The following is a 13,514-nucleotide window of genomic DNA, read 5'->3' as shown; positions in this document are numbered from 1 at the left end:
CGGCCCTGTGGGCCTGGTCTATAGATGTTGACTACAGCCTGTGGGCTGGTCTCTAGTACTGTTTGACGTACAGCCTGTGGGCCTGGTCTGATATGTATGTGTGACTACAGCCCTGTGGGCCTGGTTATGTACTGTTGACTACAGCCCTGGTGGGCCTGGTCTATAGTACGTGTGACTAGCAGCGCTGTGGCCTGGTCTGAGTAGTATGTTCACTTACAGCCCTGTGGCCTGGTCTCATATGTACTGTTGAATACAGCCTGTGGGGCCGGTGCTATATACTGTCTTGACTACAGCCCAGTGGGCTGTTATTAGTACTGTGACGTACAGCCCTGGGCCTGGTTATCGTACTTGTTGACTAAGCCCCTGTGGGCCTGGGTCTATAGTCTGTGACTACAGCCTGTGGGCCTGGTCTATGAGTAACTGTTGACTACATGCTGTGGGCCCTGGTCTATAGTACTGTTGACTAAAGCCCTGTCCTGGTCTATAGGTACGGTTGACTACAGCCCTGTTGGGCCAGTGGGCCTGGTCTAAGTACTGTTGACTACAGCGTGTGGGCCAGGTGGGCCTGGGTTCTATGGTACTGTTGAGTACCGCCTTGTGGCCCTGTCTATAGTACTGTGACTCAGCCCTATGGGCCCTGGTCTATGTATGTTGACTACAGCTGGGGCCTTGGTCTATAACGTTGGAAGGACTTGTCTCTTGAAGTAGGTGGAAGCGGAAGTCGTCATTCTTGTGTTTGAAGACGTAAGTAGGCGAGGCAGCGATGACAGAACGATCAGACAGGTGACCAGGATGGAATGGCCAAGTCCCTGCCTTGGGTCGTCGGCCCTGTTGACTGGTGCATGGTGCACTGGAAATCTATTCTCCCATAATGCAGTGTGTTACTGTTGACCAGAGACCCTATTCTCCCATAATGCAGTGTGTTACTGTTGACCAGAGACTCCTTGTGTGGCTCTGGAATAGGGCTGGAATTTGCAATGAATTAGGATTGTTATAATGGTCTGATAAGGAGCAGATGAACCCTGTTCACTCTGGGTTGAAGTTTCCCCTAGTTACAGATCTAGGATCAGCTACCCCAACTTTAACCATTAGTGGGGGAAATGAAAAACTGATCCAAGATCAGCACCTAGGGTACAACTTCACTCAACTGCTTAACTCACTGGTAAGGGCGGGGCTCTGAGTGGACCCTCTATGATATGAATAATTCCATTGTATGCTGGGATGTCCCAGGTCAACACTAGCCTCCGGTTCACTAGCTTCAATGTCTGGGGTTCCTGTGGAGAAACAACCGTCACACAAACACATTCAAGAATCACTTAATCCAAATCCAAACATCCATGAAATGAATTGTTGCTTTAAGAAATGTATGATATTATCCACTTCATTTTTTTGTTTATTATTTATTTTACAAGTTTATTAGTAACATGTTGATCTGAAGTAAAGACTGTTTGAATTGCACAACCATCTCCTGGACATTTGTACCAGACCGGTCCACTCACCTGGTTCTGCTGTGTGGTGTTGCTGGGGGAAATGACCAGTGAGAGATTATATCCCAGTCTGGAAGGGATGACGCCATCGTGTTTCAGGTCCTCGTAGAACATAACGCTGTTGTTCGTGGAGATATGGTACTCCACATCCCGGTCTGATAACGTCTACATGCAGTCAAGAAAATATACATCAAATAACTAAGACACAATTATACATCATTATATAATTTTTTTTTTTTTTTAAAGGGATAGTGCACACAAATTCCAAAATGCCATTGGTTTCTTTACCCTGTAAGAAGTCTATGAACATGATATGACAGGAATCCATGCTTTAGTTTCCCTGGCACTGTTTTCAAATGCTAACGTTTTAGCATTTGTGGCACATATCCCATTCAAGTCATGGGACCGATATAATGTCCAAATCATCAATATCTCATTGATTTTGAAGCTCACAAGTCACATAGATGATTTGGACATGATGTGCAAAATAATTATACCGGTCCCATGACTTGAATGAGATTTGTGCCACAAATGCTAAAGCGTTAGCATTTGAAAACGGTGCCAGGGAAACTAAACCAAAGCATGGATTACTGTCATAGCTAGTACATAGACTTCTTACAGGGTAAGCAAACCAATATGTAATTTAGGTGAACTATCCCTTTTTAAATGACAAAAAATACATTAATTTACAGGAAAAAGTAAGTAAAAATGTCTCTTTTTTTGTTCCATGATTTCAGACGTTTAAAATAAAATCACCTCATTTTCAGAGAACCCAGCGTTGAGTGGCACAAACAGAGTGGCATAGGATGAACTGCTGGACAGAAAGTCCAACAGAACTTCTCCCTCTGTAGACGAGCCTGCATACTTCAACAATATCTACAACCAGGAGAGAAAATTGAATGTTTTTCAATATTTGCACTCACAAAGTAGGGCCAAATTCTAACTTGAGATCCATATCACCCGTAAATGTTTGCAAATGTCCCAAATGTTATTTGACATTTGTGCTAATTCGATTACTTTAATTTGAATTAATACAATTAAGTCTGAGTTGCATGTGAGGATCTTAATTTTGGATTAGTCCTGAATGAAACAACACACTTACATTGTAGAATACAGAGTAGTTTAAGTTGGTAGCCACAACACTGGCCAGGTCTCCGTTACAGAAGTCCCCGTTGCCTACGTACCCAGTTCCACACACACAGGACACATCTACAGAGAGACAGACTGGTTGTAATACACAGGACACATCTACAGAGAGACAGACAGGTTGTAATACACAGGACACATCTACAGGGAGACAGACGGGATGTAATACACAGGACACATCTACAGAGAGACAGACGAGTTGTAATACACATCTACAGAGAGACAGACGGGTTGTAATACACAGGACACATCTACAGGGAGACAGACGGGTTGTAATACACAGTACCACAGGACACATCTAAATGTTCTTGAAAGACTGATATGAAATGAAGGGGGATAGAGAGAATGGAGACAGGCCTATATAGGCCTATATTCATAAACCTGATCTAGGATCTGTTTCCTTTTCTAATCATAATTTAATTATTATATGGATATGGGGGTACCTGATCCTAGATCAGAAATCCTATTCTGAGACGCTTTATGACTACGGCCCTGATCCATTGTGTATTTGTAGTGTAAATAGCAGGAAGTAAACAATTCCACATTTTTCTCATTGATTGGCATTGAGGAGAATTGGAATTTCAGTGTACACTACTTCAAGAATTTTCTGGAATTTAAATGAAGTCTGTAACAGTAAATGGAGCCCGACCCTGGTTGATGGTGTTACCTGTCAGTCTGTAAATGGAGCCCAACCCTGGTTGATGGTGTAACCTGACAGTCTGTAAGTGGAGCCCAACCCTGGTTTGATGGTGTTACCTGACAGTCTGTAAGTGGAGCCCAACCCTGTGTGATGGTGTTACCTGACAGTCTGTAAGTGGAGCCCAACCCTGGTTGATGGTGTTACCTGCAGTCTGTAAGTGGAGCCCAACCCTGTTTGATGGTGTTACCTGACAGTCTGTAAGTGGAGCCCAACCCTGGTTGATGGTGTTACCTGACAGTCTGTAAGTGGAGCCCAACCCTGGTTGATGGTGTTACCTGTCAGTCTGTAAGTGGAGCCCAACCCTGGTTGATGGTGTTACCTGTCAGTCTGTAAGTGGAGCCCAACCCTGGTTGATGGTGTTACCGTCAGTCTGTAAGTGGAGCCCAACCCTGGTTGATGGTGTTACCTGACAGTCTGTAAGTGGAGCCCAACCCTGGTTGATGGTGTAACCTGACAGTCTGTAAGTGGAGCCCAACCCTGGTTGATGGTGTAACCTGACAGTCTGTAAGTGGAGCCCAACCCTGGTTGATGGTGTTACCTGACAGTCTGTAAGTGGAGCCCAACCCTGGTTGATGGTGTAACCTGACAGTCTGTAAGTGGAGCCCAACCCTGGTTGATGGTGTAACCTGACAGTCTGTAAGTGGAGCCCAACCCTGGTTGATGGTGTAACCTGACAGTCTGTAAATGGAGCCCAACCCTGGTTGATGGTGTTACCTGACAGTCTGTAAGTGGAGCCCAACCCTGGTTGATGGTGTTACCTGTCAGTCTGTAAGTGGAGCCCAACCCTGGTTGATGGTGTTACCTGTCAGTCTGTAAGTGGAGCCCAACCCTGGTTGATGTGTAACCTGACAGTCTGTAAGTGGAGCCCAACCCTGGTTGATGGTGTTACCTGACAGTCTGTAAGTGGAGCCCAACCCTGGTTGATGGTGTAACCTGACAGTCTGTAAGTGGAGCCCAACCCTGGTTGATGGTGTAACCTGACAGTCTGTAAGTGGAGCCCAACCCTGGTTGATGGTGTAACCTGACAGTCTGTAAATGGAGCCCAACCCTGGTTGATGGTGTTACCTGACAGTCTGTAAGTGGAGCCCAACCCTGGTTGATGGTGTTACCTGACAGTCTGTAAGTGGAGCCCAACCCTGGTTGATGGTGTTACCTGACAGTCTGTAAGTGGAGCCCGACCCTGGTTGATGGTGTAACCTGACAGTCTGTAAGTGAGCCCAACCCTGGTTGATGGTGTAACCTGACAGTCTGTAAGTGGAGCCAACCCTGGTTGATGGTGTTACCTGACAGTCTGTAAGTGGAGCCCAACCCTGGTTGATGGTGTTACCTGACAGTCTGTAAGTGGAGCCCAACCCTGGTTGATGGTGTAACCTGTCAGTCTGTAAGTGGAGCCCAACCTGGTTGATGGTGTTACCTGACAGTCTGTAAGTGGAGCCCACCCTGGTTGATGGTGTAACCTGACAGTCTGTAAGTGGAGCCCAACCCTGGTTGATGGTGTTACCTGACAGTCTGTAAGTGGAGCCCAACCCTGGTTGACGGTGTTACCTGACAGTCTGTAACAGAAGGTGTCGTATTTGCTGCTGGGGTCCACAGGGTCTTTGTATAGCACTATCCCAACATGGTTGTCACCACAGTTGACCGAGGGAAACCTGGTTGGATAGCCCACTTTCTTCCCTTGTATCCATCCAGCAACACAACGGTGCATTCCCAGCTAGAGAAAGACACAAACACACACACATGAACTGCAACATCAGCGGTGGGGTGTCAGACAGTTACTGGTTGCATCCCGATTCTCTGCCCTTCTCTTAAAAACTGCACTTGTACACTTCCTGGTCGTCACGGATTTAAAAGCATTGGCTGGAGCCTTGAAGTTTCCACTGTCCAGGAGTGTGCAAGTGCACAGGGGGAGAATTGGGACACTACCACTGTAAAACTTCTAAATAGTGAACTATCACTTTCAATCACCGGTATCATGTAGCTGAGAGTTAATGATGTCCTGGTTCAACTTCAAACTACTGCCACTGCCCAAGTAGTTGGTAACACTTTAAATCAAGAGTATCATTTTGCTGAGTTAAATGGCCAGTCTGTGATTGGCACATCAATGTTTGAACTTTTTTTTAAAGTAATGATCAATAGCTATTGATGAAAAGTGTCAGAGTGACTTCTTTGTTGTTTTGAATCCCAGATGTTCCTTTTTAAAGGATGACCTCTGACCTGTTGTGCATCAGCCATCTGAGAGAAGGTGGCGAGCGTAGCCCCCTCAGCTTGACAGGCTAGCTCAGCATCTGTGTAGTTCAGCTGGTACTTCCCTGCACTGGAACGCAGGTGGAACACTCCGGCAGTGTTACCTGGCGACACAAAGGAACAAACGGTCTCTTAATAAAGATGGAAATAACTATCACTTTAAAGGTAGGATCTGCAAAATTATGTTGTCATGAGCTGCACCGCAGATATGACGATGTTGTCATGAGCTGCACCGCAAATCAAATCAAAGTTTATTTGTCACGTGCGCTGAATACAACAGGTGTAGACCTTACAGTGAAATGCTTACTTAAACAAATCAAAATATATTCTAGATTCTTCGAAGTAGCTTTGCACACTCTTGGCATTCTCTCAACCAGCTTCACCTGGAATGTTTTTCCAACAGTCTTGAATGAGTTCCCACATACGCTGAGCACTTGACTGCTTTTCATTCACGCTTTGGTCCAACACATCCCAAACCACCTCATTTGGGTTGAGGTCGGGTGATTGTGGAGGTCAGGTCATCTGATGCAGCACTCATCACTCTCCTTCCGGGTCATATAGCCCTTACACAGCCTGGAGGTGTGTTGGGTCATTGTCCTGTTGAGAAACAAATGATAGTCCCACTAAGCGCAAACCAGATGGGATGGTGTATCGCTAAAGAATGCTGTGGTAGCCATGCTGGGTAAGTGTGCCTTGAATTCTAAATAAATCACCTACAGCGTCACCAGCAAAGCACCATCACACCACCTCCTCCATGCTTCACAGTGGGAACCACACATGCAGAGATCATCAGTTCATCTACTCTGCATGGCTGTTGGAACCAAAAAATCTCACATTTGGACTCATCAGACCAAAGGACAGATTTCCACCGGTCTAATGTCCATTGCATTGTGTTTCTTGGCCCAAGCAAGTCTCTTCTTCTTACTGGTGTCCTTTAGTAGTGGTTTCTTGCAGCAATTCGACCATGAAGGCCTGATTCATGCAGTCTCCTCGGGAACAGTTGATGTTGAGATGTGTCTGTTACTTGAACTCTGTGAAGCATTTATTTGGGCTGCAATTTCTGAGGCAGGTAACTAATGAACTTATCCTCTGCAGCAGAGGGACCTCTGGGTCTTCCTTTCCTGTGGTGGTTCTCATGAGTGCCAGTTTCATCATAAAGCTGGATGGTTTTTGCGACTGCACTTGAAGAAACTTTCAAAGTTCTTCACAATTTCCCGGATTGACTGACCTTCATGTCTTAAAGTAATGATGTACTGTCGTTTTTCTGTGCTTATTTGAGCTGTTCTTGCCATGTTATGGTCTTAGCCCTATTTGGTAAAATACCATCTTCTGTATACCACCCCTGTCTTGTCACAACACAACTGATAGGCTAAAATGCATTAAGAAGGAAAGAAATTCCACAATTTAACTTTTAACAAGGCACACCTGTTTAATTGAAATGCATTCCCGGTGACTACCCCATGAAGCTGGTTGAGAGAATGCCAAGAGTGTGCAAAGCTGTCATCAAGGCAAAGGGTGGCTACTTTGAAGAATCTCACATTTAAAATCCAAAATATTTAGATGTAACACTTTTGGTTACTACATGATTCCATATGTGTTATTTCATAGTTGTGATGTTTTCACTATTATTGTACAATGTATAAAATTGTAAAAATTAAGAAAAAACGCTTGAATGAGTAGCTGTGTCCAAACTTGTACTGTGTGTGTGTGTATATATACAGTTGAAGTCAGAAGTTTACATACACCTTAGTCAAATACATTTAAACTCAGTTTTTCACAATTCCTGACATTTAATCCGAATAAATATTCCCTGTTTTAGGTCAGTTAGGATCGCAACTTTATTTTAAGAATGTGAAATGTCAGAATAATAGCAGAGAGAATGATTTATTTCAGCTTTTATTTCTTTCATCACATTCCCAGTGAGTCAGAAGTTTACATACACTCAATTAGTATTTGGTAGCATTGCCTTTAAATTGTTGAACTTGGGTCAAACATTTCAGGTAGCCTTCCACAAGCTTCCCACAATAATTTGGGTGAATTTTGGCACATTCCTCCTAACAGAGCTGGTGTAACTGCGTCAGGTTTGTAGGCCTCCTTGATCACACACGCTTTTTCAGTTCTGCCCACAAATTTTCTATGGGATTGAGGTCAGGGCTTTGTGATGGCCACTCCAATACCCTAACTTTGTTGTCCTTAAGCCATTTTGCCACAACTTTGGAAGTATGCTTGGGGTCATTGTCCATTTGGAAGACCCATTTGCGACCAAGCTTTAACTTCCTGACTGAAGTCTTGAGATGTTGCTTCAATAGATCTACATAATTTCCCTCCCTCATGATGCCATCTAATTTGTGAAGTGCACCAGTCCCTCCTGCAGCAAAGCACCCCCACAACATGATGCTGTGACCCCCGTGATTCACGGTTGGGATGGTGTTCTTCGGTTTGCAAGCCTCCCCCTTTTTCCTCCAAACATAATGATTGTCATTATGGCCAAACAGTTCTATTTTTGTTTCATCAGACCAAAGGACATTTTTCCAAAAAGTACAATATTTGTCCCCATGTGCAGTTGCAAACCGTAGTCTGTCTTTTTTATGGCGGTTTTGGAGCAGTGGCTTCTTCCTTGCTGAGTGGCCTTTCAGGTTATGTTGATATAGGACTCGTTTTACTGTGGATATAGATACTTTTGTACCTGTTTCCTCCAGCATCTTCACAAGGTCCTTTGCTGATGTTCTGGGATTTATTTGCACTTTTTGCACCAAAGTACGTTCATCTCTAGGAGACAGAACGCGTCTCCTTCCTGAGCGGTATAACGGCTGCATGGTCCCATGGTGTTTATACTTGCATACTATTGTTTGTACAGATGTGATACCTTCAGGTATTTGGGAATTGCTCCCAAGGATGAACCAGACTTGTGGAGGTCTACAATTTTCCCTGAGGTCTTGGCTGATTTCTTTTGATTTTCCCATGATGTCAAGCAAAGAGGCACTGAGTTTGAAGGTAGGCCTTGAAATACATCCACAGGTACACATCCAATTGACTCAAATGATGTCAATTAGCTTCTAAAGCCATGACATTTTCAGGAATTTTCCAAGCTGGGTAAAGGCAGTCAACTTAGTGTATGTCATTTTCTGATCCACTGGGATTGTGATACAGTGAAATAATCTGTCTGTAAACAATTGTTGGAAATATTACTCGTGTCATGAACAAAGTAGACGTCCTAACCGACTTGCAAAAACTATAGTTTGTTAACAATAAATTTGTGGAGTGGTTGAAAAATGTGTTTTAATGACTCCAACCTAAGCTTCCGACTTCAACTGTATAGACACTACATGGTCAAAAGTATGTGGACACCTGCTTGTCCAATATCTCATTCCAAAATCATGGAGATGGTTCTGAAGGTGAACCAGGAAAGGGCCTTCCCCACACTGTTGCAACAGAGTTGGAAGAACCGAATCGTCTTGAATGTCATTGTATGCTGTAGTGTTAAGATTTCCCTTCACTGGAACTAAGGGGTCTAGCCCGAACCATGAAAAACAGACCCAGACCATTACTCCTCCACCAAACTTTACAGTTGGCACTCTGCATTGGGGCAGGTTGCGTTCTCCTGGCATCCGCCAAATACAGATTCGTCCATCGGATCGCCAGATGGTGAAGCGTTATTCATCATTCCAGAGAACGCGGTTCAACGGCGGCGAGCTCCAGCAGGGGAGAAATGTGACGATCTGACTTGTTGGAAAGGTGGCATCCTATGACGGTGCCACGTTTAAAAGTTACTGAGCTCTTCAGTAAGGCAATTCTACTTCCAATGTTTGTCTGTGGAGATTGCTTGGCTGTGCTCAATGTTATACACCTGTCAGGAACCGGTGTGGCTGAAATAGCCGAATCCGCTCATTTGGAGGGGTGTCCACATACTTATGTTTCGTGTATGTCTGTATTTAATTTTCAATAAATGTGCAAACATTTATAAAAACATGTTTTCACTTTGTCATTATAGGGTATTGTGTGTTGATGGGTGAGGGAGAAAAATATATATATTTAGCTAGTATAGTTCCTTCTACATAGCAGTATTCTCTTGAAATCGGAGTTCTTGAGTTTCTCAGCCATAGTATATACCTGTGATTAAATATATATATATTATTGTCACTGGCAGTATTACTATCAACACTAGACACTTAGCTATTCATGTCACAATTCCAGACGCAACAAACAGTCTGTTCTATGAGTGCTATTTCTATGTTCTTTACATGTTTCTATTTGCTTCTTTTACTTTCGGTTTTGTACACCAACGTCAAACAGCTGAAAAACACTATCTTTCTGGTAATGGAGATCTTCCACAGCGGTTTACATTGGTAAATTGATTCTACACTATACGTGCTTATTTTGTCACAAACTGAAACTGGGCGAACTATTCAAATTTTTTCAACCAGGAAATGGCGGAGCGAACTGTGGTAATGCAGGTCTTAGTTCAGTTCTGGGGTAATGCAGGTCTTAGGTCAGTTCTGTGGTAATGCAGGTCTTAGTTCAGTTCTGTGGTAATGNTCAGTTCTGTGGTAATGCAGGTCTTAGTTCAGTTCTGGGGTAATGCAGGTCTTAGTTCAGTTCTGTGGTAATGCAGGTCTTTGTTCAGTTCTTACTGTGGTAATGCAGGTCCTTGCACGTGGCCTGGGGGTCACATCCTCCGTTCTCCTCCAGACAGCGGTCGACGGGTGGAACCACCTTCTCCAGACACTGGAGCCCGTTCCCCACGTACCCATCAAGACACTCGCACTGACGCTCATTCTGATAGGATAGAACACATCAGGACATTACTAAAACCAAGGATAACTAGGTCTCAAAATGTACCGGAGGAGACCAACCTTGGACTTTCTCCTCCAACGCATTTTGAGAAAGAAATGAGGGGATAGGATGCAAGGAATGAGGGGATAGGATGCAAGGAATCAGGTGTTAGGTGATAGGTGAGTAGCAGCTACTCTTCCTTTCGGTCCACACACAACATGACATAATACAGAACATTAATAGACAAGAACAGCTCAAGGACAGAACTACATATACGTTTAAAAGCATCTCACATAGCCTACATTACAGTATCAATACATACACACTATATCTAGGTCAAACAGGGGAGAGGCGTTGTGAGGTGCTGCTTTATGTTTTTTTTTTAAAGCAGGTTTGCTGTTCATTTGAGCAATATGATGGGAGATACATGCAATAAGGGCTCTTTAAAATACCGTACGCTTTCTTGAATTTGTTCTGGATTTGGGGACTATGAAAAGACCCCTGGTGGCATGTCTGGTGGGATAAGTGTGTGTGTCAGAGCTGTGTGTAAGTTGACTATGCAAACAATTTGGGATTTTCAACACATTAATGTTTCCTATAAAAAAAAGAAGTGATGCAGCCAGTCTCTCCTCAACTCTCAGCCAAGAGAGACTGACATGCATAGTATTAATATTAGCCCTCTGATTACAATGAAGAGCAAAACGTGCTGCTCTGTTCTGGGCCAGCTGCAGCTTAACTAGGTCTTTTTTAGCAGACCTTGACCACACGACTGGACAATAATCAAGATTAGACAAAACTAGAGCCCGCAGGATAGTTTTTTAAATGTGGCGTCAAAAAAGCAGAGCATCTCTTTTATTACAGAACTCTCCCCATCTTTACAACCGTTGAATCTATGACTTTATCCTGCTAACTGTTCCAAATGTCCCAACTGAATTTGGTAGAAGGGCTTTTATGTACTCTGCGCCATCGTCTTGGAACGCCTTACAAAACACTTTTAAACTGGAAGAACTTGTCCCGATTTGGTGTTTTTGAATCACTGATGAAGGATTTTGATTCTGATTCCCTGACCTGTCAATGTTTTTTAATTTGCTGTTTTATGATGTTGTTATACTCTTGTGAATTCAATGGTTTTTACTAGATGGTTTTCTGTTTTTTCATGTTTCTGTGTTTATTTATTTTTTAAATTTTACCTTTATTTAACTAGGCAAGTCAGTTAAGAACAAATTCATATTTACAATGACGGTCTACGGGAGAACAGTGGGTTAACTGCCTTGTTCAGGGGCAGAACGACAGATTTGTACCTTGTCAGCTTGGGGATTCGAACTTGCAACCTTTCTGTTACTAGCCCAACGCTCTGTAATTGTGTAATGACTTGGTGCTGCCTATCTGGGCCAGGACGCTCTTGAAAAAGAGATTTCAAATCTCAATGAGCCCTTCCTGGTTAAATAAAGGTTAAATAAAATAAAATAAAAATATATATATGTTTTGACCATGACAGTTTACAATCTAAGATATCACCAAGTAATTTAGTCTCCTCAACTTGTTCAACAGCCACACCATTCATTACCAGATTCAGCTGAGGGCTAGAGCTAGGGGAATGATTTGTACTACATACAATGCTCTTAGTTTTCTCTCAACAGGTTATGGTCAATAATATCAAAGGCTGCACTGAAATCTAACAGTACAGCTCCCACAATCTTCTTTTAATCCATTTCTTTCAGCCAATCATCAGTCATTTGTGACAGTGCAGTACATGTTGAGTGCCCTTCTCTATAAGCATGCTGAAAGTCTGTCAATCTGTTTACAGAGAAATAGCATTGTATTTGGTCAAACACAATTTTTTCCAACAGAAAGTGTTTTGTGTTTTATTACATACAGACAGAAACCTGCAACCACAACACTTCAATAACACTTGACATGAGATCCTCTCTAAGCATTACAGGGATATGGCCTCTGAATATATACAGCAACACCTCCCCCATAAGCATTCCTGTCTCTTCTATAGATGTTATATCCTTGTATTGCTACTGCTTGTATCATCAAATGAATTATCTAAGTGAGTCTCAGAAATGGTTAATATATGAATGTTATCTGATGTCAAATTATTGATTTCATGAACCTTATTTCTAAGGCTCCATATATTAATATGGGCTGTTTACAGCCCTTTCCTGGGTAGCTGATCAGAGACATACTATGGAAAAGAACAAACAAAGCAAGATACAAATATATACATTCAGCGGACTGAAGAACAATACTGGTGGATTCTACTAATAAAGAATGGACGACCTGACTAGAGAGGTCCAGGACCTGAAGAACAATACTGGTGGATTCTACTAATAAAGAATGGACGACCTGACCAGAGAGGTCCAGGCCCTGAAGAACAGTTTGCAGTTCTCCCAGGTTCAGCTCGGTGAGTTAAAACAGGAGAACGGCAAGATGACAGCAATCTGTAAGTCATTGAGAGGACATCAGTTCTGTGTGTGAATCCATGATAACATGACAGAGAAATCAGATTATCTCCAGGGATAATCAAGACGGAACATATGGTTATGGATGAAATTTCAGAATCTCCACGAGACCTTGACGGAGTCTGAGGACAAAGTGAGGAAAATGAACTGAGAAATTGAAGATGGACCACAGGAAGATTGAGGTGGAGCACGCTCACAGGATTTGGAAAACTCACCACCGGCCCGGGTGACAGGCTCAGGCCCGGGTGACAGGCCCAGGCCGACAGTGATCAAATGCCTGAGGTTCAAGGACAAGGTAGTTGGTCTGGAAAGAGACAAAATCTTGAGAGGAACATATATCTTCCTCAACGAGGACTATCCTGAAGCTGTGCACCAGAAGAGGAAGGAACTGATCCCAGCCATGAAAGCTGCCAAGCACGTGGGACATTGCTTACATCCGCTACGACAGGCTCATTGTCCACCCTCCTCCCAGAGGATGAGAGAGCCAAGCCTGTGGGTTTGTAGCTCAACCCCACAGCACGCACACACACACACACACACCACACACAACACACACACACACACACACACACACACACACACACACACACACACACACACACACACACACACACACACAACACACACCACACACACACACACACACACAGCACACACACAAACACACACACACACACCGCAACTGATTAATGGACG

General features: G+C 43.5%; 1 protein-coding gene and 1 long non-coding RNA gene across 2 annotated transcripts in view; both read right to left on the bottom strand.

The window, feature by feature from the left end:
- Nucleotides 1–792, bottom strand: part of LOC112072070 (uncharacterized) — a 5,527-nt gene extending 4,735 nt beyond the window's left edge. Inside the window, exon 1 of the long non-coding RNA XR_002894239.2 lies at nt 693–792. This is a non-coding gene — a long non-coding RNA (uncharacterized lncRNA). The remainder of the gene's footprint in view (nt 1–692) is intronic.
- Nucleotides 793–1,115: 323 nt separating this feature from the next.
- LOC112072067 (stabilin-2-like) overlaps nt 1,116–13,514 on the bottom strand; it is a 21,027-nt gene continuing 8,628 nt past the window's right edge. Inside the window, exons 4-10 of the mRNA XM_024139482.2 lie at nt 10,209–10,353; nt 5,548–5,681; nt 4,879–5,044; nt 2,590–2,696; nt 2,244–2,363; nt 1,500–1,652; nt 1,116–1,274 (exon numbers count right to left, since the gene is read on the bottom strand). Coding sequence (XP_023995250.1) covers nt 1,152–1,274; nt 1,500–1,652; nt 2,244–2,363; nt 2,590–2,696; nt 4,879–5,044; nt 5,548–5,681; nt 10,209–10,353 — 948 coding nt within the window. The 3' untranslated portion in view covers nt 1,116–1,151. The remainder of the gene's footprint in view (nt 1,275–1,499; nt 1,653–2,243; nt 2,364–2,589; nt 2,697–4,878; nt 5,045–5,547; nt 5,682–10,208; nt 10,354–13,514) is intronic.

This window comes from Salvelinus sp. IW2-2015, unplaced genomic scaffold, assembly GCF_002910315.2.
Source record: "Salvelinus sp. IW2-2015 unplaced genomic scaffold, ASM291031v2 Un_scaffold1814, whole genome shotgun sequence".
NCBI classification, from domain to species: Eukaryota; Metazoa; Chordata; class Actinopteri; order Salmoniformes; family Salmonidae; genus Salvelinus; species Salvelinus sp. IW2-2015.
The sequence above is the reverse complement of the archived record's forward strand: the minus strand, read 5'-3'. Positions and strand labels throughout refer to the sequence as shown.